Source organism: Pelobates fuscus, chromosome 3, assembly GCF_036172605.1.
Source record: "Pelobates fuscus isolate aPelFus1 chromosome 3, aPelFus1.pri, whole genome shotgun sequence".
NCBI lineage: Eukaryota > Metazoa > Chordata > Amphibia > Anura > Pelobatidae > Pelobates > Pelobates fuscus.
The window spans coordinates 3923521-3947820 of record NC_086319.1 but is presented as its reverse complement, the minus strand read 5'-3'; the positions used below and the strand labels follow the sequence as shown (position 1 = coordinate 3947820).

General features: G+C 45.6%; 1 protein-coding gene across 1 annotated transcript in view; it reads left to right on the top strand.

Annotated features, from left to right (window-relative positions):
- PLCZ1 (phospholipase C zeta 1) overlaps positions 1–24300 on the top strand; it is a 150016-nt gene that overhangs the window by 16273 nt on the left and 109443 nt on the right. Inside the window, exons 4-5 of the mRNA XM_063445028.1 lie at positions 9743–9887; positions 15699–15851. Coding sequence (XP_063301098.1) covers positions 9743–9887; positions 15699–15851 — 298 coding nt within the window. The remainder of the gene's footprint in view (positions 1–9742; positions 9888–15698; positions 15852–24300) is intronic.

Here is a 24300-nt window from a genome sequence, read left to right as displayed (position 1 = left end):
AGTCGCGGTATGCCGACTGCGTGCGGCGGCAGCACTCGCATAACCGCGACTCACACGCCCCTACCTAGGGGGACCCCCCCTTTCCTATTGTACAGATGACCACCTAGCGGCCCGCGCACAACCATTCTGAGAGCCACGTGCCGGCACCGGCATGCCAACTGCCCTGCCTACACCACTGCTCTGGCCCTCCGCCACTAGACTCCCCACTCCCCAGACGCCTAGTAGACGAGATGAACGCCCCACGACGTGGGTCGAGGGAGAGCGGACACCGATCTCCTTAGATGAACTTCTCCTACCGGACTTCCTCATCCCCCAGCAACTGACCCACCTGTAGATTAGGTCACCCCCGCACGACCTAGGGTCTTAGTTGCCTAACCCTCTGAGGCCCTCGACGGGCCACGACCGCTGTACAGAGACAGTACCCACTCCTCCCCCCCTTCTCTCCACTTTTACCCCCCCGGACAGCCATGGCGGCCACTTTCACTCCCGCTCCTTTGACCCTATTCTCCCACAATACGCGAGGTCTTAGTTCCCCTGAAAAAAGGCGACAACTGCTGAGAACCCTGTGGTCACAGAGGACCTCGATAGCATTTCTGCAAGAAACACACCTTAAAGGAAACGATGCCCCCCAGATACGGGATAGATGGTTCCCCCTGGGATTTTACGCCAACAATCCTGACTCCAAACGCTCAGGTGTGGCTATTATATTCGCCAATACAAGCCCGATCGAGAACACTGCCTCGCAAGCAGACCCACTGGGGAGGTTTTTATTCGTAAAAGGCACAATCACAGCACATAAGTACACCTTCACCACGATCTATTGCCCCAATAAGGGACAACACCGATTCCTTGCAAAAACCTTGACACAGTTGGAGAGGTTCCGGGAGGGAACCCTGATACTAACTGGCGATCTTAACATCCCGCTGGACCCCCGGATGGATACATCCACGGGCACCAGCACCATCCCCGCACATTGTATAAGGCAAGCCAAACAAGCATTGGGCAAATCTGGTCTGGTCGACTGCTGGAAACTAAACTACTACACTAAGACTACACATGCTATTCCGCGGTACACAATAGATATAGCCGGATAGACTACATCTTCCTCGCCCAAGAATACCTCCCCTTCCTCCTTGTCAGGATCGGGACAGGGATCCAACACGCAGAGTACAAACAGTAGCCAGATACGTATACCGGACCTTAGAATGGCCGGACTAACGTAAGTAGTACAGTATAGAATGGTCAAAGACAAGCCGAGGTCGAGGGTAACAGAAGACAGGTAAGCGAGAGACAAGCCGAATCAAGGGTAACAGAGATAAGCAGAGTAAGGTAAACAAGCCGGGTCAAAACCAAAAGGGATAATAGAATACACAAGCACTGAGTGACTAGAACAAGCTAGAACCACGACAGGGCAATGAGCTAATGAAAGAAGCTCTGTTAAATACCCTGTTCAGAGCAGTAACCACGCCTCCAAGACGTCCTGATTGGTCCTGCAGCCATTGACTGACAGGTTGTTCCGGGGGAGTGTCCTGATGACTACTTCCTGCCTAGATGCTGTAAAAGGCAGTCACTCCCTCGCGGCCGGCCTAGCATGACCGGATAGATCACGGGGAAGGGAGCCATCAGACCGTCTGGATGGAGGAACAGCTAAGTCTCTACCTCTTTCAGAGGTAGAGACCACAGGTACCCTGACACTCCTCACATCCAATATTGGGATACAACATGATTCGGACCATGCCCCAGTACTCAATTTGATCCACTCTGCCCGGTCGACCAACAAAAATCTGGTTCTGGTCTCCACGGACGGCGAGAAGGCCTTCGACCGGGTGGACTGGAAGTACCTCGAAACCACCCTCCATCATATGCAATTCGGACCCAATATCCGCTCCTGGATCCTGGCTTTATACACTACCCCCACAGCCCGTATCCGGATCAACGGAGCGCTCTCAGCCCCGTTCTCCATACGCAATGGCACCAGACAGGGCTGTCCCCTGTCCCCCCTCCTGTTTGCCCTCACCCTGGAACCCTTCCTGGAGGCGGTCAGACGGGACAGGGGTATTACGGGGTACAGCCTGCACTGCGTGGAGCATAAGGTGGCTGCTTACGCGAACGACATGCTGTTTTTCATAGACAACCCCATAGTGTCGTTCCCCAACCTCCTGCAGGCCTTCCGGGAGTTTGGAGACATCTCCAATCTCAAGCTGAACATGACTAAATCAGAGGCCCTACCGATCTCACTCACAGCCGAGGGAACCGCACACCTATACTCACAATTCAGTTTTTCATGGTGCACCGATAAACTAAAACTCCTCGGGATCTGGCTACCCACTAATCTGAACCTCCTATACCAGTTGAACTTCCTCCCCATCCTTTCGGTCCTACAGAACGACCTCCAGCGCTGGAGGGGTCTCTATGTCTCCTGGTTCGGCCGGATAAATGCCGTTAAAATGAATGTGCTACCTCGTCTGCTATTTTTGTTCCAAGCGGTCCCCATCTCACTACCACAAACCTTTTTCCGAACGATCTCATCAGCGGTACGCCACTTCGTGTGGAACAGGAAAACGAGCAGGGTGAGCAAGGCGATACTAGAACGCCCAAAAACCAGAGGAGGCGCTGGGCTCCCTTCATTATCACGCAGCCCACCTACTCAGGTTAGTTGACTGGCACGCACGCCCAACCACCAAACTGTGGGTCCCCATGGAACTCGTGCAGGCGGGCGGCACGCTGCCCTCTCATCTCTGGCTAAGCTCTCTAACGCTAGGATCCCTGCGAACTGGCAACCCACTGATAGACGCCACACTGCAAATCTGGTGCACACTGCGATACTCACACCAACTCACGACTACAGACAGCCCTCTCACACCCTTAACGCACAACCCTAGGGTGGGAGGGGGACTAACGCCCACAGACCTCAGCGCATACACCTATACCGACTGGCTCAGCTTTCACCATCTCACACAAGGGAACCGACTTAAGCCTCTGGCGGATATCCTAGGGGACAAGGTACCCACGGGACTAGACAACTTCCATTACCTACAAATTCAATCATACTACAAGACCGTTCCAGCCAAACGGTGCTTACACAGAGCCACCACACAGTTTGAAACACTTTGCACAACTCGGTCTCACCCAGATAAGGGGGTCTCCAGGCTATATGCATATCTCCTCACTAGTGAAAACCTGTCACACCCGAGATATGTAACCAGATGGGAAAGGGACACGGGGACCACACTCACAGAACAGGAGTGGGAAAAGATCTTTACACTATCTCATAAATGCTCCATCAGCTCCAAATTCCAAGAGACGAACTTTAAGATCCTTACGCATTGGTACAGAACACCAGACACTCTGCACCATATGGACGCAGAGATACCCGGAGACTGTTGGAGATGCGGAGCTACAGACGGCTCCTCCCTCCACATCTGGTGGAGCTGCCCCGATATTACCCCCTTCTGGACAATGGTCAGAGACTCCATCCAACAGATAATGGATGTTACCCTGCCGTTCCAACCCCTCTCCATGCTTCTACACCACACAGACATGTCGCTCGCAGCCTATAAAAAGTCCCTGCTAAAACACTTACTGACAGCAGCCACCTCACTGATCCCCACGATGTGGAAACAGCGGGATGCGCCCACGCTCCGGCAGTGAATGGATAGGGTGGGAGAAATTTACACTATGGAATCCCTTACGGCAGCCTTGCAGGATAGACAGGAGAAATGTACCCGTATCTGGACACCCTGGCTGTGGCACGTATCGGTTGCCGGGGCGGGGGGCCGGAGGCCCACAACCCTGCCCACCACACCCTCCCCCCCTCTCTCCCCCTCCTCCTTCCCTCTGGAATGGCTACTAACGATTGGCAAGACTGCCATGATGCGGGGGGGAATAGGAGGGGCAGGACGAAAAGTTGAGATGAAGTAAGACAGAATGAAGTTACACGTAGCAATGTAGGGGTATAAATTTGTTACACTAAACTGCTAACAGGAAACTAGATAGCCATGTATGTTTTACAGTAGGTTTCCACAAGTGTTCAACAACACCCTACCGCCCCTAATTTACTAGGGTTTATTCAACTAATTATAGCAGTTGAGAATACTGTGCGCATTAACACGCTTAACATCTAAAATTGTCTACCTTGGGTTAACATATGAATACCTGTTATATGCTTGTCGAAATGTAATTTCGTAATAATGTTACTTGATATTGTTATTATGTATCTCGCTATGAAAACCGAAAATAAAGATTGTCAAAAAAAAAAAAAATATTGGTGTGTTATCAGGTTTACGTCAACGTTAGTAGGTATACAAATATTATAATGTTTATAATCGCAGAACAAAAGATATAATAACATGCTACTCGGCTGGTTATGTTAGTTGCGCTAACCCAATTATGTACATTGTTATGCTGCTTATAGAGAGGATGATCATGGTGAAAACATGTATTTCACATATGTCTGGTATCTCTAAAAAATGTGTCGTCTGGGTAAGTAAAGTGAGCAGCGTTTACCTATGCTTAATTAACTGCGCTAGTGCATGGGCGTAGGAACCCCAAAAAATCTGGGGGGGATAGCATTTTTACTCGCCGGGTATATTCTTATTCCGTAAACTAGGAGTTGTTTATCCCATTGTACAGCGCTACGGAATTTGCAGTCGCTATATAAATGATTAAATAATAACAACATTAAAGGGTCACCACAGGGAAGGGGTTTTACTTACCCGGATACAGCGCCGGGATCCTCCTGATTAGAACCACCCCTACCCTTCCTATGAATATTAGAACCACCCCTACCCCTTCCATGCACAAAAGAGCCCCACCTACCCCTTCCACGCACATTAACCCCCTACCTCTTCCATGCATATTAGTACCCCCCTAACCACTTCCATGCATATTAACCCCCTAACCCCTTCCATGCATATTAGAACCCACCCTACCTCTTCCATTCATATTAGTACTCCCCTAACCCCTTCCAATAATTTTTCTACCTACCCCCTCCTCCCATCCATATTAGTAGCCCCCCTAAACCCTTCCAATTATTTTTCTACCTACCCCTCTCCCCCTATCCTTATTAGTAGCCCCCCTAACCCTTTCCAATTATTTTTCTGCCATGTTAACTAACGCCAGTGCTGGAGTGCCGCCGTGTTTACATTAAAAGGCCTGCAGGGACAGGCTATAGACACCAGAACCACTACACTAAGCTGCAGTGGTTCTGGGGACTATAGTGTTTCTTTAATGTGAGGTAAATTAGAGATTAGTGCAACGAATAATATGCTAGATTGCCTACTTACAACCAGATGAGGATGATGGGCTCTAGCTGCAGTCTGGCTCCACTGGTCTGGTGTAGAACAGGCTCTCTGGAGGCTGTTTGTAACTGTGGTCACAAAAATCAATGTTCTGTGAGAACGGGAAGCAGCTCCATTTTTTGGGGGCCCTTTACACAGCTCAAGGTCTGGATTCCAGGGTCCACCTTCATGTTCCACCAATGAGTTTGTTCACAGGGGGTGGAGTGTGTAGGGGATGTCCTGATATGTGTGTAAGGAATGCATTGTGTGAATCTGTGTTTGTATGTGTAAGGGCTGCAAGGTGTGATTCTGTGTATGTACGGGATGCAGTGTGTGCGTCTGTAAGGGGTGCATTGAGTGTATGTACGGGGTGCATTGAGTGTGTAAGGTTGCGTGATTGTGTGAGTGTGTGTGTGTGTGTGCACGGGGTGCATTGAGTGTGTGTAAGGATGAATTGTGTGTTTCTGTGTGTGTAAGGGTGGTATGATTGTGTGATTGTGTGTGTGTGTGTGTGTGTGTGGTGGATGTCAATCTCTCTCCCTCCCTTGTCACTCTTTCTCCCCCCCTCCCTCCCTGCTTCTTTCTCCCCCCCCTCCCTGCTTCTTTCTCCCCCCCCTCCCTGCTTCTTTCTCCCCCCCCCTCCCTGCTTCTTTCTCCCCCCCCCTCCCTGCTTCTTTCTCCCCCCCCCTCCCTGCTTCTTTCTCCCCCCCCCTCCCTGCTTCTTTCTCCCCCCCCCTCCCTGCTTCTTTCTCCCCCCCCTCCCTGCTTCTTTCTCCCCCCCCTCCCTGCTTCTTTCTCCCCCCCCCCTGCTTCTTTCTCCCCCCCCCTGCTTCTTTCTCCCCCCCCTCCCTGCTTCTTTCCCCCCCTCCCTGCTTCTTTCCCCCCCTCCCTGTTTCTTTATTTCCCCTCCCTCCCTCCCTGTTTCTTTATTTCCCCTCCCTCCCTGTTTCTTTATTTCCCCTTCCTCCCTCCCTCCCTGTTTCTTTATTTCCCCTTCCTCCCTCCCTCCCTGTTTCTTTATTTCCCCTCCCTCCCTCCCTGTTTCTTTATTTCCCCTTCCTCCCTCCCTCCCTGTTTCTTTATTTCCCCTCCCTCCCTCCCTGTTTCTTTATTCCCCCCCTCCCCCCTCCCTCCCTCCCTCCCTGTTTCTTTATTCCCCCCCCTCCCTGTTTCTTTATTTCCCCCCCCTCCCCTCCCTGTTTCTTTATTTCCCCTTCCTCCCTCCCTCCCTGTTTCTTTATTTCCCCTCCCTCCCTGTTTCTTTATTTCCCCCCCCCCCTCTTCCCCCCTTCCTGTTTCTTTCTCTCCCTCCCTCCCCTACCTATGATGTAGCGTGGCCGAGCGCTGTATAGTCCGCCGGTACAGGGAGCTTTTGTTTCCTGTACCCGGCGGACTAACAGGAAGTGCACACTCAGTGTGCACTTCCTGTTAGTCCGGCCGGGTACAGGAGACAGATGCTCCCTGTACCGGCGGATCATACAGCGCTCGGCTACGCTACAGTGAGGGAGTGACAGGAGGGAGCGCTGAGCGCTTCCCTCCTGTCAGCTCCTCTCTTCATGCTGCGCCCGGGCGGTGCGCTCTCATGGACGCACCAGCCCGGGCAAAGCTGCAGTCGCCTGAGGCTCTCTGCAGAGCGCTCGGGCGGCTGCAGCATCAGGGGGGGCCGGCGGAGCTGGGGGGGATTTCCCCATACCTGTCCCCCCCGCATGATTTGCTGGGGGGGATGCGTCCCCCCCATCCCCCCCGGTTCCTACGCCCATGCGCTAGTGCACAACTCTGGGAGACATTATGAACGGTTGTAATTAACAGCATGCAGTATTAACTCCAATAGGCTACAGTAGCTGACTTTTAACTATGATTAATTCTCTGTCATTCTCTACTGACATGGGATAACAATATTTATTCATGAAGTGTACATGTGAAAAGGTATCAATTAAGCAGGACTTGGAGGCATGAGGGCATTTATCACAAGTGGGTTGCGTCTGTATGAGTGTTGCCTGCTAGAGTGTCAGTGAGTAGAGGTATTTTCATTATATTTGAACATTTAAGGTCGCATTGGGAGGATGACCTAGGTCAACATTAAGGTATATGGCATGCGAGTATTGTGCAAGCTAGTTTGCTAAGTAAAAACATATTATTACATCAACATTGGTTGTCTGTCTGAGGGAGGTCAGGCTTTTATTCAATTTTGAACACTAACCCCTGCATACGAGATAATAATTCCATTTTAAGCCAGTCTACAGGTTCTATGTTGCAAATACATGTCCAGCATGCTTAATTTTTAAAAATAGCAGACATCCTAAACTGTGACCCGGCTAAGCTACAAGACATAACAACATATGGGTATAACAACTAACTTAAGTGCTTCATCTGGCTGGCTTACGAGAGTCTCATAGTATGGAGCTAGCAGCCGCAAAGCTCTTTGTCTCGTGCTCAGGCAGATGCAGCTTGATGGCCCCTTATCAGCACTCAGCCGATTCCTGCGTTTAGTCTCTGCGCGGCCCGTTCCGGTCGGTCTGCGATGGGGGCTTGGCGGTTGAGCCGAGGACAACGGTGGGATAGGTGCCGCTGTAGGGCTCAATCCTCCCTTTGTTTCGGAGAGGCTTTCCGCAGTTGTCTGTCGCTGGCATGATTCTGGAGAGCTCGGGTCTTCGTCTGTGGGGTTGTCTTTCGCTGGTGGACGGTTTCCGTCGCTGCTGTGTGGTGAGAGGGCTTGGTGGTCTCGCTGTGGTGCGTGTGAGGCTGAGTATCAGTGTCTGATGGCTTTTTCTTCCTTTCCCGCCACTTTGCCTCCCGGCTCTGTCTCCGGCTGGAGGTCGGCCCAGAGGCCTGTGGTGCATTACTGCATAGACGCCGCCGTGTAGACGGCCGAATTCATGCCGCTGCTGCTTTCATGGCAAGGTAGAGGGACTGGCCCTTGTTGTGGAGCTTTGTACATAGGCTGTGGTATAGCCGGGCAAAAAACTCCTGGGTGTGCTTGGGTGGTTGAATGAGAGTGCCTTATGGCGTCGGGTGCACCAGTGCCGCCATTTTGATTGCGCTGCCGTTATCTCTGTGGAGTGCAATGTTATTTGCTTGATAAGTCCACTTTGTGGGGGTAACCGTCCCCAGCGAGGACCGGGATATCCCCTGCCGGTCCAGAGGGGGGGGGGGGTAGCAGCGCAGTAGTTAGCGTTCGCTTGTCGGGAATCGCGCCAGGGGGTCGGCCGTCTCCCCCAGGCCTCAATCACCGCTCATATGTAGGCCGCGTGGCCAGTCCGTGTGCCCATTGTTTGCCGTGATACATGACGGGTATATGTATGCTCCCTGTGCAGTCCTGCTCCGTTTGTGGGGCTTTGTGTACCGCTATCTTGGGTAGTTTTTGCAGGATTCGCTTTTGTTCACCCGCTGGTGCAGGAGCTCTCAGGAAGCACGTACGGCCATCTTGGCTGTCAGGACCCACCCCCAATATACCTATTCATGTTTAATAAATGGAGCAATTTTCCATGTGGGCATTTTTCTGTTCTGGCAATTTCCATTCTGGGCAATTTTCCATGTTGGCATTTTCCACATGTGCATGTCTCCGCGTGTGCATTTTTCCACGTGTGCATTTTTCCACGTGGGCATTTCTACGTGTGGGCATTTATGACAGTGGTGGTTTTTATTGTGTGCAATTTTCATGTGGGCTTTTTTCTGGTCACCAGCACCAACATATTCCGCAGTGCCATGCAATTACAAAAGGACAATATTTAGAGGTGAAGAAGGCCCTGCTCATTTTAGCTTACAATCTATGGGGATTTGAGGTAGGTGAATATACATTGTTAAGTTCCCAGGGACATTCAATGTCTGGTGATTTATCTGGACAGCAAGCGTTGTGGAGTTGAGTCCTATAACAAGTCTATACAAAAAAGGCAAAACAATCAGAAATATGTAGTTCCATAAAAATTGTTTGCATTTACACAGACGCACACTGCACACACACAGACACACCCCTCACACAGAAACCACACATTCACACTAGCCACATACACACTGACATCACACACCAGACAGGTACACATTCACAAACAGACTACACATACACACACACTGACACACCCCTCACACAGAAACCACACATTCACACCAGCCATGTACACATTCACATACAGACTACATATACACACACAAATACCACAACCACACACACACAAACACCCCACGCAACACACAAACACCAGACATGTACACACTCACATCACACACCTGACACATGCACACACACACAAACACAGACCACACACCAGACACGTACACACACACACACACAGACCACATACCACATACACACCAGATATATACTCACATCACACACCAGACACATGCACACACACATGCACACACATATAACACATATATAGGCATTTATAACAAAGATATTCGGAATCATGCCAAAATGAAAACAACAGAATAATTCAGTAATCAATTAATTAACCATTTCACAGCGCCCTGATGAAAGGATGCCGCTGCGTGGAAATCGATTGTTGGGACGGACCTGACGGGGAACCTATGGTGTATCACGGACACACATTAACAAGCAAACTCCTCTTTAAAACGGTCATCTATGTTATAGACAAATGCGCCTTTTTGGTAAGTTAAAATTGTTAAAATTATTATTAATATTATTATTATTACTATTTATAGAGTGCCAACAAATTCCATAGCGCTTTAGAATATAGAAGGTATAGAAGGGGTTAACGTCGCCAAAGATGTTCCCTTCCCGAATACAAGGTCAGCTACCGAATACTCCTAAGCACCGAATAGGAAAACACACGGATTATCCCCCCCAAGTACGAGACAAGGCCCTGTATTGAGGGTTAAGCAGGAATCTCAGAAGTCTGAGGGTTTATTGTCTTATATGCAACGTTTCTCACAAGGTCACCACCTACGTGGTCTTGTGGAACAACCAATCAAAACATTACAATACAGTCAGACACTCCCAGTTAGGACACACAAACCATCCCCTCTGCCTGTGATATGATTACTGTACACAATGGGTTAACTTAATTATCACAGGCAGAAAATATACAGTTTCATACAATATTCAAAACTTCCAAAATATACATACAATCTCTATAAAAATTACATATTCTGAATCAGCATACTCCATATACAAACTGTGACGAGAGCAATCTCGCCACATTGCATTGGAGAAGCCTGGTTGCCCGCCTGCTGCCTTTGGACTATGGACCAGACTTTAAAAGACTTTATTTTCCCTGCAGAAAGGGTTATTCGTGCCTTTCTGCCGGGGTGTTCGGTAGATTTTATCTACCGACCAAACTGCCGAAGGAGCGACCACCTGGGAGCTGGAGTGTGCCGCAAATTTACCTCCCTGAAGCTGCGGTTAACCGCAGCTTAATTGACGAATACAGGGTGGTCTTTGTTCGTTTACTGAACACATGGCGGCAGCCATTTTAAAAGTCCCGAGCGGCCAGCGGTGTTCAGCGCTTACACCATGGATCTAAAAACAGACACTTACTTGCACGAACACCGCTGAGCCATCCGCCGCCTGGTTCTATTTCGTACCGATCTAATGAATATATGTCCCTTCGGTATTTTGGGTGATGTGAATGTGTTAACCCAGATAGCTATGCCATGGAGCCCATTCGTGTAATTAAAGACTTTGGCTCCATGGCAATTGAACTGTGTGTATAGGATCTGAGCGCTATTCGGTAGTTTTGTGCGCTCAGATCCCAGCTATCTGGGGATATGTGAAATGTCTGTGTATTATGTGTAAAATGTGACTTTATGTATTTTAAAGTATTTTACTATTTTTGTGTCCCCACGTCTGTAATGGAGTTTTGCCTTTGTCCTGGGGGATAATTGAATTACTTCTCAATTATCTCCAGGGCAGAGGAGAGGAAGCCAAGATGCATTGTGGGGAAGTGTTGTGACTGTATGTCCTGAAATGCTACTTGTCTGTCCATTGTTACAGTCTTCCATCTGGTCCCCTAGGGCAGTGTCCACCAGGTGAGAGACCTGCATAAATACTGGGCGGGTAGCCCATAATAAACCAGACCACTGCTTGACCCTCAACACTGAGCTCTGTCTCGTCTTTGGGGGGATTCACTGTATGCTGATAGGGACTGATTGCCAGGAGTGTAAGCCACTTGGGAGCTTTTCCTGTTCGTCTGCTAGCAGCTATTCGTGAGGTTCCGGTTCGGGAGTTTGGAGTTCTACCTTATTCCCTTTTATGCAGTTCTGGAGTTTGGTGCATTCACTTGTATTCAATTTGAGAGTTTGGTGTTTTACTGAAGCTGCCTTTTAACCCCTTGTCTGCTGAAACGGTCCGTTACACAAACATACTCAAAAATCATTCCCTCCAGTGGTTTAAAAGTTAGGTGGAAGTCCTATTTGACCGACCGCAAGCATGGCTTTCCTGCCCAAAAGAGTTCCATAGATTTGGGCTGTGCGGTCGGTCTATTTTCTCCTCTATCCTGGAGATAATTTGCTTATGTAACTGTGGTAAACTCAATTATCTCCAGGTACAGAAAATATCACCAAGTTACAACTGCAACAAAACACATTAAATACATAACTAATATTCTATAGCACTGAACCCCCACATTTGACCTATCCCCAGATAGCTTGGATATAGCCGAACAGCGCTCAGATCCAACGAACACAGTCAAATCGCCATGGGGTTAAACAATAGCAAGGGCTGATGGGAGATTGAGGAGGGACAAAGTAGCCAGTTTCAACTGGTCTGGCAGTGTCACTGGGACAACGCCCTGCTGGAGAACAATGGGCAGGAAACGGGGGAGGGGAAGAGGCACAGAAAAAGTGTCCCAAAATCCAATAAGCCCAAACAGACTTTTTAAATAGCAATACTTCCCAGGGGCCATAGTCACAAGGCAAAAGGCTGTAAATCAGTCCTCTCCAGGCACAAGTGGCGAAGGGCACTTCGTCACAGATAGTTAGATAGATAGATAGATAGAAGGATGGATGGACGGAAAGATAGATTACATGATAGATAGAAGGACGGACGGAAAGATAGATTAAATGATAGATAGAAGGACGGACGGAAAGATAGATTAAATGATAGAAGGACGGACAGATAGATTAAATGAGTATAGATACATAGATATAGATAGATAATTCATAGATATACAATAGATATATAGAAATAGATAGATCGATTAAATGATGATAGATAGAAAGATAGATAGGGATCACTAAGTCAGAAATATTTGGCTTAACGAATAAGGATCTGCTTTAGTTCTGATTTAGTTTTTGAGACAAACTGGATTTCGATAATTAGATAAAATACTTATTTTAGTTACTTGATATTTTCAGTTGTTTAACATATCAGTCTTCATTTGACAAATGTAAATTCGTATTCTGTCCATTTATGTGATTAAAGAAAAGCAGATGTGGTGTCTGTATTTAAAAAGGGTTCAAAAGACCAACCCGGAAACTACTGTACTCTGAGCTAAACTTCTGTGGTTGGGAAATATTTTGTTAGGAATCAACATGTTTTTATGGAAGACAGGTCTTGCCAAACTTACTGAAGTGTCAGTAGAAATATAGCTCAGGGTCTTCCAGGATGGGATCTACTTGCTCAGGGCTAGTTTATGGGATCTACTTGGAGTTTGCTCAGGGCCAGTAGATGTGATCTGATTGGATTTTGCATTGGATTTTTCTCAGGGCCAGTAGATAGGATAGAATCATAAAAACATAGAATGTGAGGGCAGATAAGAACCATTCGGCCCATCTAGTCTGCCCAGTTTTCTAAATACTTTCATTAATCCCTGGGCTTATCATATAGTTAGGATAGCCTTATGCCTATGCCACGCATGCTTAAACTCCCTCACTGTGTTAACCTCTACCACTTCAGCTGGAAGGCTATTCCATGCATCCACTACCCTCTCAGTAAAGTAATACTTCCTGATATTATTTTTAAACCTTTGTCCCTCTAATTTAAGACTATGTCCTCTTGTTGTGGTAGTTTTCATTCTTTTAAATATAGTCTCCTATAGTTTACTGTGTTGATTCCCTTTATGTATTTAAATCATATCCCCCCTGTCTCGTCTTTCCTCCAAGCTATACATGTTAAGTTCCTTTAACCTTTCCTGGTAAGTTTTATCCTGCAATCCATGAACCAGTTTAGTAGCCCTTCTCTGAACTCTCTCTAAGGTATCAATATCCTTCTGAAGATACGGTCTCCAGTACTGCGTACAATACTCCAAGTGAGGTCTCACCAGTGTTCTGTACAATGGCATGAGCACTTCCCTATTTCTACTGCTAATACCTCTCCCTATACAACCAAGCATTCTGCTAGCATTTCCTGCTGCTCTAATACATTGAATGCACACCTTTAAGGATCTACTTGGATTTTGCTCAGGGCCAGTATATGTGATCTGCTTGGATTTTGCTCAGGACCAGTAGATGGGAGCTACGTAGATTTTGCTCCAGGCTTTTGCTCCAGTTCATCAAACAGAATTACTAGTAAAATTTAAATAATTTGGTTTAGATGAAAAATCATGTTCTTGATAGAACTCTGGATTAAAGATAGGCTGCAGAGAGGAGCTATAAACGGAACATTTTCTAATTAGACAATAGTGATAAGTTGAGTGTCTCGGGGTTCTGTCCACGATCCACTCTTTAACCTGTTTGTAAATAATCTTGAAGAGGGCATTGAAAGTCATGTGTCGGTGTTTGCAGATGACATAAAACTAGGTGAGATAATACAGAATATAACTTCTCTACAGTGGGATATGGATAAATTGGGGTGCCGGATAGGTAAGTGGCAGATTAAATTCAATACAGATAAATGTAAAGTCATACAGTTTGGAGTAAGGAAACCACAAGCCATTTATACCTAAAATGGGGCTGAGTTAGGGATAACATGAGAATAATTATAGATCCCAAACTATGCAACAGTATACAATGAAGGTCTGCCGTTACATAAGCTAGTAAGGTGGTTTTGTATATAAAAAGGGGTTAGGATTCACCTGATTACAATATTATTTTGCTTCTTTGTAAATCAATGGTAAAAAGCCCAATATGAATACATGGTGCTATTTTAGGCCCCACTTTTAAAGAAGGATATTGCAGAACTAGAAAGAATTGCAGAGACAAGCTACAAAACTAGTAAGGCAGATGGAAAACATTATTTATGAAGAAAGGCTGGAAGAACAGCTTTTTTTTTTTTTTTTTTTTAGAATTAATAGCACCATTCAAATATATATAGGGTCAAGGCAAGAGGTCACTGAGACTGGAAGAAATGCGTTTTAATGTCTCTTTTGGAACAAAAGGCTTGTTCATATCAAAGGACTCATTATCTAAGAGGCAATCAAGACATATGGCAAATGAGAGGGTTAATTTATCCTGAAGCCAGACTTCCAGGCCACTTATGTGTAACTTCTCACACCTTACAGGATAGCTCCGTTGGGATGCCAGCTTCAAAGAGGAACTTAGGTTGTAATCTCTGACCTCCCATACAATCAAACTAACCCATTTTGAAATTGACAATAACACCTCTACCAGGCAGCAAGTTCACATATGCACTACACAGATTACATTAAATGACAATATTCTATAGTGCAACAATGAATTATGTACCCTTGCCGCAACACCTCCCCCAGATCCCAGCTATTTTGTGATGTAACTTGGGGTTCTGGAATAATAAAATGTGTTTGTGGGGTGTTTTAAAATTGTATGCTTCTCTGTACCTGGGAGATAATTGAGTTTGTACAGTTCCTGACTCAATTATCTCCCAGGCACAGGGGAGGAGTTTGTGTGTAATTGGATGGAGACCCTTTGCTGGGGGTCTGTGTATATCTTGGCTGTACCATGTCCCATTAAAAATTAGTTGAGTTTACTCCCAGACCTGTGTATCATCCAGTTACTGGGGGAAAAGGGATGTCTGCTTATTTTGATGGTTCCAGAGTGGCTGAGGGAAGGTATTAGCGGAAGCAACCTCTGTAGATATTTGACCTGAATGTTTTATTTTTTCGGTAAAACAGGATATTCTAGAATACAATTAATATGTATGTGAACAGTTTGTTGATCAAAGCATGAATCTGTTTTTGTAGTTTTCCATATTCATGACTTAATTGGCTACTACTATATCATAAATACTTTTTTTTGCCTTCATTTGGGTCAACAAGGTGAAAAGATGTATTTTAAAAGTTGAACTCAATGGACTTGAGTATGTTTTAACCTAGATTGCTATGTATTTATTTTAAATGTATATTAAATTAAATTGAATGAAATGAATGTTCTAATTTTACAGCTTTGTTTTCCATGTATTGCTTTATTGGCAATTTGATCTCTGTGGTATTTGATTGTTATATTCCATAATATTAAGAAAGTTCTTCATTCTCTGATGAAGTGATACTCTGGATGTTCTGCTTTCTGGTGATGCAATAAGCTGTTCTATCATTTGAATTGATTCAGGTGTCGCCCTACCCACTGATCCTGTCGCTGGAAAATCACTGCTCCCCCAAACAGCAGGAGGCCATGGCGTTTTATTTAAAATCCATTTTAGGAGACAAGCTACTCACCATGCCTGTTGGAAATTCATTTTCAAGTCAACTGCCATCTCCCGAGGTACCCTGACATGTTTAGCAGAGTAATTATATATCACCATAACCCCATGCTGTTATAGCCTTCACACCATACACCTATAGCAATAACTATAGCACTCACCACATATGCCTATAGCATTCACACCATACACCTATAGCACTCACCACATACACCTATAGCATTCACACCATACACCTATAGCACTCACCACATACACCTATAGCATTCACACCATACACCTATAACACTCACCCCATACACCTATAGCATTCACACCATACACCTATAACATTCATCACATACACCTATAGCATTCATCCCATACACCTATAGCACTCACCACATACACCTATAGCATTCACCACATACACCTATAGCACTCACCACATACACCTATAGCACTCACCACATACACCTATAGCAATAACTAGAGCACTCACCCCATACACCTATAGCATTCACCACATACACCAATAGCATTTACCACATACACCTATAGCAATAACTAGAGCACTCACCACATACACCTATAGCACTCACCCCATACACCTATAGCACTCACTACGTAAACCTATAGCACTCACTACGTAAACCTATAGCACTCACCACATACACCTATAGCACTCACCACATACACCTATAGCATTCACACCTATAGCACTCACAACATACACCTATAGCATTCACCCCATACACCTATAGCAATCACCACATACACCTATAGAATTGTCAGGATCGGGACAGGGATCCAACACGCAGAGTACAAACAGTAGCCAGATACGTATACCGGACCTTAGAATGGCCGGACTAACGTAAGTAGTACAGTATAGAATGGTCAAAGACAAGCCGAGGTCGAGGGTAACAGAAGACAGGTAAGCGAGAGACAAGCCGAATCAAGGGTAACAGAGATAAGCAGAGTAAGGTAAACAAGCCGGGTCAAAACCAAAAGGGATAATAGAATACACAAGCACTGAGTGACTAGAAAAAGCTAGAACCACGACAGGGCAATGAGCTAATGAACGAAGCTCTGTTAAATACCCTGTTCAGAGCAGTAACCACGCCTCCGAGACGTCCTGATTGGTCCTGCAGCAATTGAGTGACAGGTCGTTCCGGAGGAGTGTCCTGATGACAACTTCCTGCCTAGATGCTGTAAAAGGCAGTCACTCCCTCGCGGCCGGCCTTGCATGACCGGATAGACCGTGGGGAAGGGAGCCATCAGGCCGTCTGGATGGAGGAACAGCTAAGTCTCTACCTCTTTCGGAGGTAGAGACCGCAGGTACCCTGACAAGAATTCACACATACACCTATAGCATTCACCGCATACACCTATAGCACTCACCACATACACCTATAGCAATCACCACATACACCTATAGCACTCACAACATACACATATAGCATTCACACCATACACCTATAGCATTTACCACATACACCTATAGCATTCACCACATACACCTATAGCAATAAATATAGCATTTACCACACACACCTATAGCACTCACCACATACACCTATAGCATTCACATACACCTATAGCACTCACCTCATAAACATATAGCATTCACACCATATACCTATAGCATTCATCCCATACACCTATAGCAATCACCACATAAACCTATAGCATTCACACCATACACCTACAGCATTTACCACATACACCTATAGCAATACCTATATCATTTACCACATACACCTATAGCACTCAACACATACACCTATAGCACTCACCACATACACCTATAGCATTCACACCAAACACCTATAGCATTTACCACATACACCTATAGCAATACCTATAGCATTCACACCATAAACCTATAGCACTCACCACATACACCTATAGCAATACATATAGCATTCACACCATACACCTATAGCACTCACCACATACACCTATAGCATTCACACCATACACCCATAATACTCACCGCATACACCTATAGCAATACCTATAATATTCACACCATACACCTATAGCACTCACCACATACACCTATAGCAATACCTATAGCATTCACACCATACACCTATAGCACTCACCACATACACCTATAGCAATACCTATAGCATTCACACCATACACCTATAGCACTCACCCATACACCTATAGCATTCACCACATACACCTATAGCACTCACCACATACACCTATCGCAATACCTATAGCATTCACTACATGCACCTATAGCATTCACCACATACACCTATAGTATTCACACCATACACCTTTAGCACTCACCACTTACACCTATAGCATTCACTACATACACCTATAGCACTCACCACATACACCTATAGCTATTCACACCATACACCTATAGCATTAACGCCATACACCTATAGCATTTACCACATACACCTATAGCATTCACCACATTCACCTATAGCATTCACCACATACACCTATATCATTCACACCATACACCTATAACATTTACCACATACACCTATAGAAATAACTACAGCATTTACCACATACACCTATAGCACTCACCACATACACCTATAGCACTCACCACATACACCTATAGCATTCACCACATACACCTATAGCATTCACACATACACCTATAGCATTTACCACATACACCTATAGCAATAACTATAGCATTTACCACATACACCTATAGCACTCACCACATACACCTATAGCATTCACCACATACACCAATAGCACTCACCTCATACACTTATAGCACTCACCACATACACCTATATCACTCACCACATACACCTATAGCATTCATCCCATACACCTATAGCACTCACTACATACACCTATAGCATTCCCACCATACACCGATAGCACTCACCACATACACCGATAGCATTCATCCCATACACCTATATCACTCACCACATACACATATAGCATTCACACCATACACCTATAGCACTCACCACATACACCTATAGCATTCACCCCATACACCTATATCACTCACCACATACACCTACAGCACTCACCACATACACCTATAGCATTCACCACATACACATATAGCACTCACCCCATACACCTATAGCATTCACCACATACACCTACAGCACTCACAACTTACACCTATAGCTTTCACTACGTACACCTATAGCACTCACCAAATACACCTATAGCAATACCTATAGCATTCACACCATAAACCTATAGCACTCACCACATACACCTATAGCAATACCTATAGCATTCACACCATACACCTATAGCACTCACCACATACACCTATAGCATTCACACCATACACCCATAATACTCACCACATACACCTATAGCAATACCTATAATATTCACACCATACTCCTATAGCACTCACCACATGCACCTATAGCACTCACCACATACACCTATAGCAATACCTATATCATTCACACCATACACCTGTAGCACTCACCACATACACCTATAGCAATACCTATAGCATTCACACATACCCCTTTAGCACTCACCCATACACCTATAGCACTCACCACATACACCTATAGCAATACCTATAGCATTCACACCATACACCTATAACACTCACCACATACACCTATCGCAATACCTATAGCACTCACCACATACACCTATAGCACTCACACCATACACCTATAGCATTCACCACATACACCTATAGCACTCACCTCATACACCTATAGCATTTACCAAATACACCTACATCACTCACAACATATACCTATAGCACTCACCCTATACACCTATAGCATTCACCACATACACCTATAGCACTCACCACATACACATATAGCATTCACCAAATACACCTACAGCACTCACACCATACAGTGGCGTACACACAAACTATGGGGCCCCGGTGCGAACATGATCCGTGGGCCCTGACAATCCATATCCATCGGGTAGCACTGACAGCATGGGCCACCCGATGGACACCTTGGACGGCGGCCCCGGTGGTTTGCTGCGTGGGCCGGGGCAGCAGAAGATGATGGCGGCAAAAAACCCGGTCACAGCTGCGACCGCGGTATGTACGCCGCTGACACTATACACCTATAGCATTCACACCATACACCTATAGCATTCACCACGTACACCTATATAATTCATCCTATACACCTACAGCAGTAACTCCACACACACCTACAGCCTTCACCCATTCACCACATGCACCTATAGCATTCACACCATTGTGGCATTCACACCATACACCTATAGCATTCACTACATACACCTATAGCATTCACACCATAAACCTATAGCATTCACCACTTACACCTATAGCACTCACTGTTAAGACACTCACTGCTTAAATAGATGAAACCGCCGTTTAGCCGATAATCCCCTTTTTGTAGAAATGCAGGCTTTACACAGCCGACCGCCAAACTCCCGAACCAAGTGTAAGGGAATGCGGTAACTCACGAACATAAAATCAGCCGAACCCCTTTCACGGCTAAAATAGACAAAATGCGCTTTCCAAGTAATAATTCCCCCACAAACGAGACCAAGCTCCGTCTTGAGGGTAAAACAGGATTCTGTTTAATGGGGGCTACCTGTCCGGTATTTATGCAGGTCTCCCACCTGGTGGACACTCCTCTAGGGGACCAGATGGAAGACTGGGACATTTATTGGACAGTAGCCAATCGCAGTGGCTTAGGTGTAAGGCCTCCCCATACATACATAAATCCCTCCTCTCTATCCTGGAGATAATTGGGAAGAAACCTAATTATCTCCAGGGATAGAGGCAAATCGCCATTTTAAATACAGTAATAAAAATACATTAAAATACATAAATGTGGAAATACCGAATGTATGTGTTTCGTGTAACGTATCCCCAGATAGCCTGGATCTGAGTGCATATTTTTACCAATACCGCTCAGATCCAATGTATACAGTTCAATCGCCATGGAGTCAGTCTTTCGGTATACGATTGACTCCATGGGACGGCTATCTGGGCGAAGTCCATACGTAAGTTGCAAACTCCCGAACGGACCGGTGTTCGTATGCCTTGACGAAATAGAAGGCGGGCGGTAGTTTTCAGCGGTGTTCGGTAGACAAAGTGTCCGCTTTTAGTTCCACAGAATCCTCGACGAACACCGCTGATCATTCTCGTGTTTCAAAATGGCCGCCGCCTCGTGGTCGGCATAGGAACGACGACCAGAGGTGTCTGCGGTTAACCACAGCGTTCTAATTGGGGCCAAGAGGTTAACCAGCAGCACACTCCTCTCCTGGGTGGCCGTCCATTTGGTAGTTTCAATCGGTATTTAGAGAAACACACGAAGGACAGGAATTCAAACGAAATAAAGGCAAACAGACGAACCAGCAATCTTAGTCTGTACAGATGGATCTGTCACACTCACCACATACACCTATAGCATTTACCACATTATTATTATTATTATTATATTATTTATATCGCATCATCAGATTCCATAGCACTGTACAATGGGTGGACTAACAGACATGTAATTGTAACCAGACAACTGGACGTACAGGAACAGAGAGGTGGAGGGCCCTGCTCAATGAGCTTACATTCTAGAGGGAGTGGGGTATAGTGATACAAAGGGTAAAAGTAGGGGTACGAAGAAGGTTGTTACAAAAGTATTCACTGAGGGCTTAGTAGGTAAGTTTTGACAGTTGCAGGAGAGGAGTCATGGGGGTGGGGGATAAAAACCGGCTAACAGTTTAATTGATATGCTTTCTTGAAGAAGTGCGTTTTCAATGATTTTTTGAATGAGTGGAGACTGGGTGAAATTCTTATGGAGAAGGGAAGGGAGTTTCACAGAGGAGGTGCAGCCCTGGAAAAGTCTTAGAGGCGAGCGTTAGAGGTGGGAGTACGGACAGAGGATATACGTAGGTCTTTGGCAGAGCGTAGGGGCCTTGACGGGACATACTTGTGTATTAGGGAGGATAGGTAGATTGGAGCAGCATTATGTAGGGTCTTGTAAGCATGCACCAGAATTTTAAATATCTAACTGGAAGCCAATGCAGGGACTGACAGAGCGGGGAGGCGTGGGCGGTGCGAGCAGACAGGAAAATTACCTTTTGCCGCCGCATTCATTATAGATTGCAACGGTGAAATCTGGGAACACGTAAGACCGCTGAGAAGAGTATTACAGTAGTCCAGGCGATAGAGAACAAGAGCATGGACCAGCACCTTAGCTGCATTCGGGGTTAAATAGACAGCAACATAAGGACACACATAATTACATTACCTCTCAGGTCCAGGCCATGCATAATAAAAATACCCCAAAATACACATTTAACAATGAGGTACCCCTTCAAGTCCTATATACCCAGATAGCTTGGATCTGAGCACCCAATATATGTCAAAATCACCCAGATCCCACGAATGTAGCCAAAACGCTACCAGGGTATAGTTCAGACCGACCGAACACAAGGTGCCTGCCCAAAATAGCTCCATGAAATCAGGCTGTGTGGTCGGTTTCTTTCGGGGGTACCAAAATACTAATTATAAGTAAAATAATTGTTCGTGCATCCGTTCCCATAGTTCTGGTGGTTCGGGAGATGTTTCTACCAAATTCCATTCCTTTCATATAATACCGAACATCTGTGGACATGGAAGTCTTAGCGGTGTTCGCGCCGTTGAGTGTCCAATTCTAGTTCCATGCACTCGACGACCAAACACCACTGCCCGCATTTGTATTCCGAGATGGCTGCTGCCGCATATTCATACATACGAATGCCGACCACACAGTCGACCGCTTAGAACGTCGAGGTGTTTGTGGTTTAGAAGGGTCAATAAGGTTAACAAGCGCCACACTTCGCATCTGGTGGTCGGCTGTATGGTAGTTCTTTTGTTGGTCGAACGGGCAATGTTGGTATATGGACTCTCCGTATTTTGCTGAACGGATAGGCGAAGGGAATAATAATTAACTTTAAAATCCAGGGACAGAGGGTCTGTCACATACATGAATGAATGAATGGCATTCATCACATACACCTATAGCACTCACTACAAACACCTATAGCCCTCACATCCACATCAATGTGGGGACTGCGAAGTCTAGTGAACCTAAACACAAGAAAATCAAACAGAACGTTCCTGCTCTCAAGAGCTTGCAGTCTAGTAGGGTGTGTGTTAGAAAGAGATTGACAATCACGTATCTGTTTCTGTATAATGTTTCCTCTTCTCCCGCACATCAATGAATCCATAACGTTCCATGTGCAAATTAATTCATCTCTAACAGTTTCCGTGTAGTAAATAGATTTTGCTAAAGTTGCAAATCACATATTACCCTCTTGCGATCTTTTAAATATTCACGAGTTTCTGCTATAAATATTGATTGTAAAACACACTTGAAGCGGATGGGATTTGGCGTTCACGTCTACTCTATACACAAACCTTTTGTTAAACATTTAGCGACCTTGCTGCAAAAATGATTCTATAAGAACATGCAAATTGTTAATAAATTTAATTCTTTGCCCCTAGAATCCTGAAAGGTCATACTTTTATCTCAATTTAATTATATATATACATAAACTTTTACAGGAAATAGATGCATTAATAAATTGAATTTTACAGCAAAATCCGGTCTATCAGCAAACAGAAAAATGTACAGAGACTGCCCCTACCCATCGGGTCACAGGGCTGCTCATTATCCCAAGACAGGAGAACCTGCTTACTGAGTGGAATATGTCCCTTCCCATGTGGTCATAAATACGTGGCTATTTATATCAATATTATTATTTTATTGTATATATTATAATGTCATGGGCCCTGATCTCCATGGAATGGAATTTTATGAAAAAATCTGACAAAATTCAGCAAATAATTTCGCAAATCTCTGGACTAGATGTTGCAGTTTTCAGATCACTGCAACTTGTGATAAAACTGCTAAAAATGAGTAGAAACCCATAAATGAACCCTTAGTTAGCCCCCAATTACATTTCAGGCTAGTGCCAGAGATTTGGCCATGTTATGGTGCTACGAAGACACTATAGTCAGCAGCCACAGAACATGCGACTGACGTTGTTTAGGCCTTATCACTCAGGTAGCCAAACGTGGCCCACAAGTTTCTGCATGTTCTCAGGTGGTGATTCTATGCTAGAGCAGCCTTTCTCCTTGCCCTGCGCTTGGATTAATCAGAAACCCTAAAACCTGCTGTGACAGATCCATCTGCATGGACTAAGATTGCTGGTTCGTCTGTTTGCCTCTATTTCGTTTAATTGCCTGTCCGTATGCCCCTGTTCGTGTGTTTCTCTAAGTACCAATTGAAACTACCGAATGGACGGCCACCCAGGAGAGGAGTGTGCTGCTGGTTAACCTCTTGGCCCCAATTAGAACATTGTGGTTAACCGCAGACACCTCTCTATTCTATCCGTATGGGTGGTCGTCGTTCGTATGCCGACCATGAGGCGGCGGCCATTTTGGAACACGCGAAGGACCAGCGGTGTTCGGCGAGGATTCTATGGAACTAAAAACGGACACTTTATCTACCGAACACCGCTGAAGACTACTGACTTCGTCGAGGCATACGAACACCGGTCCGT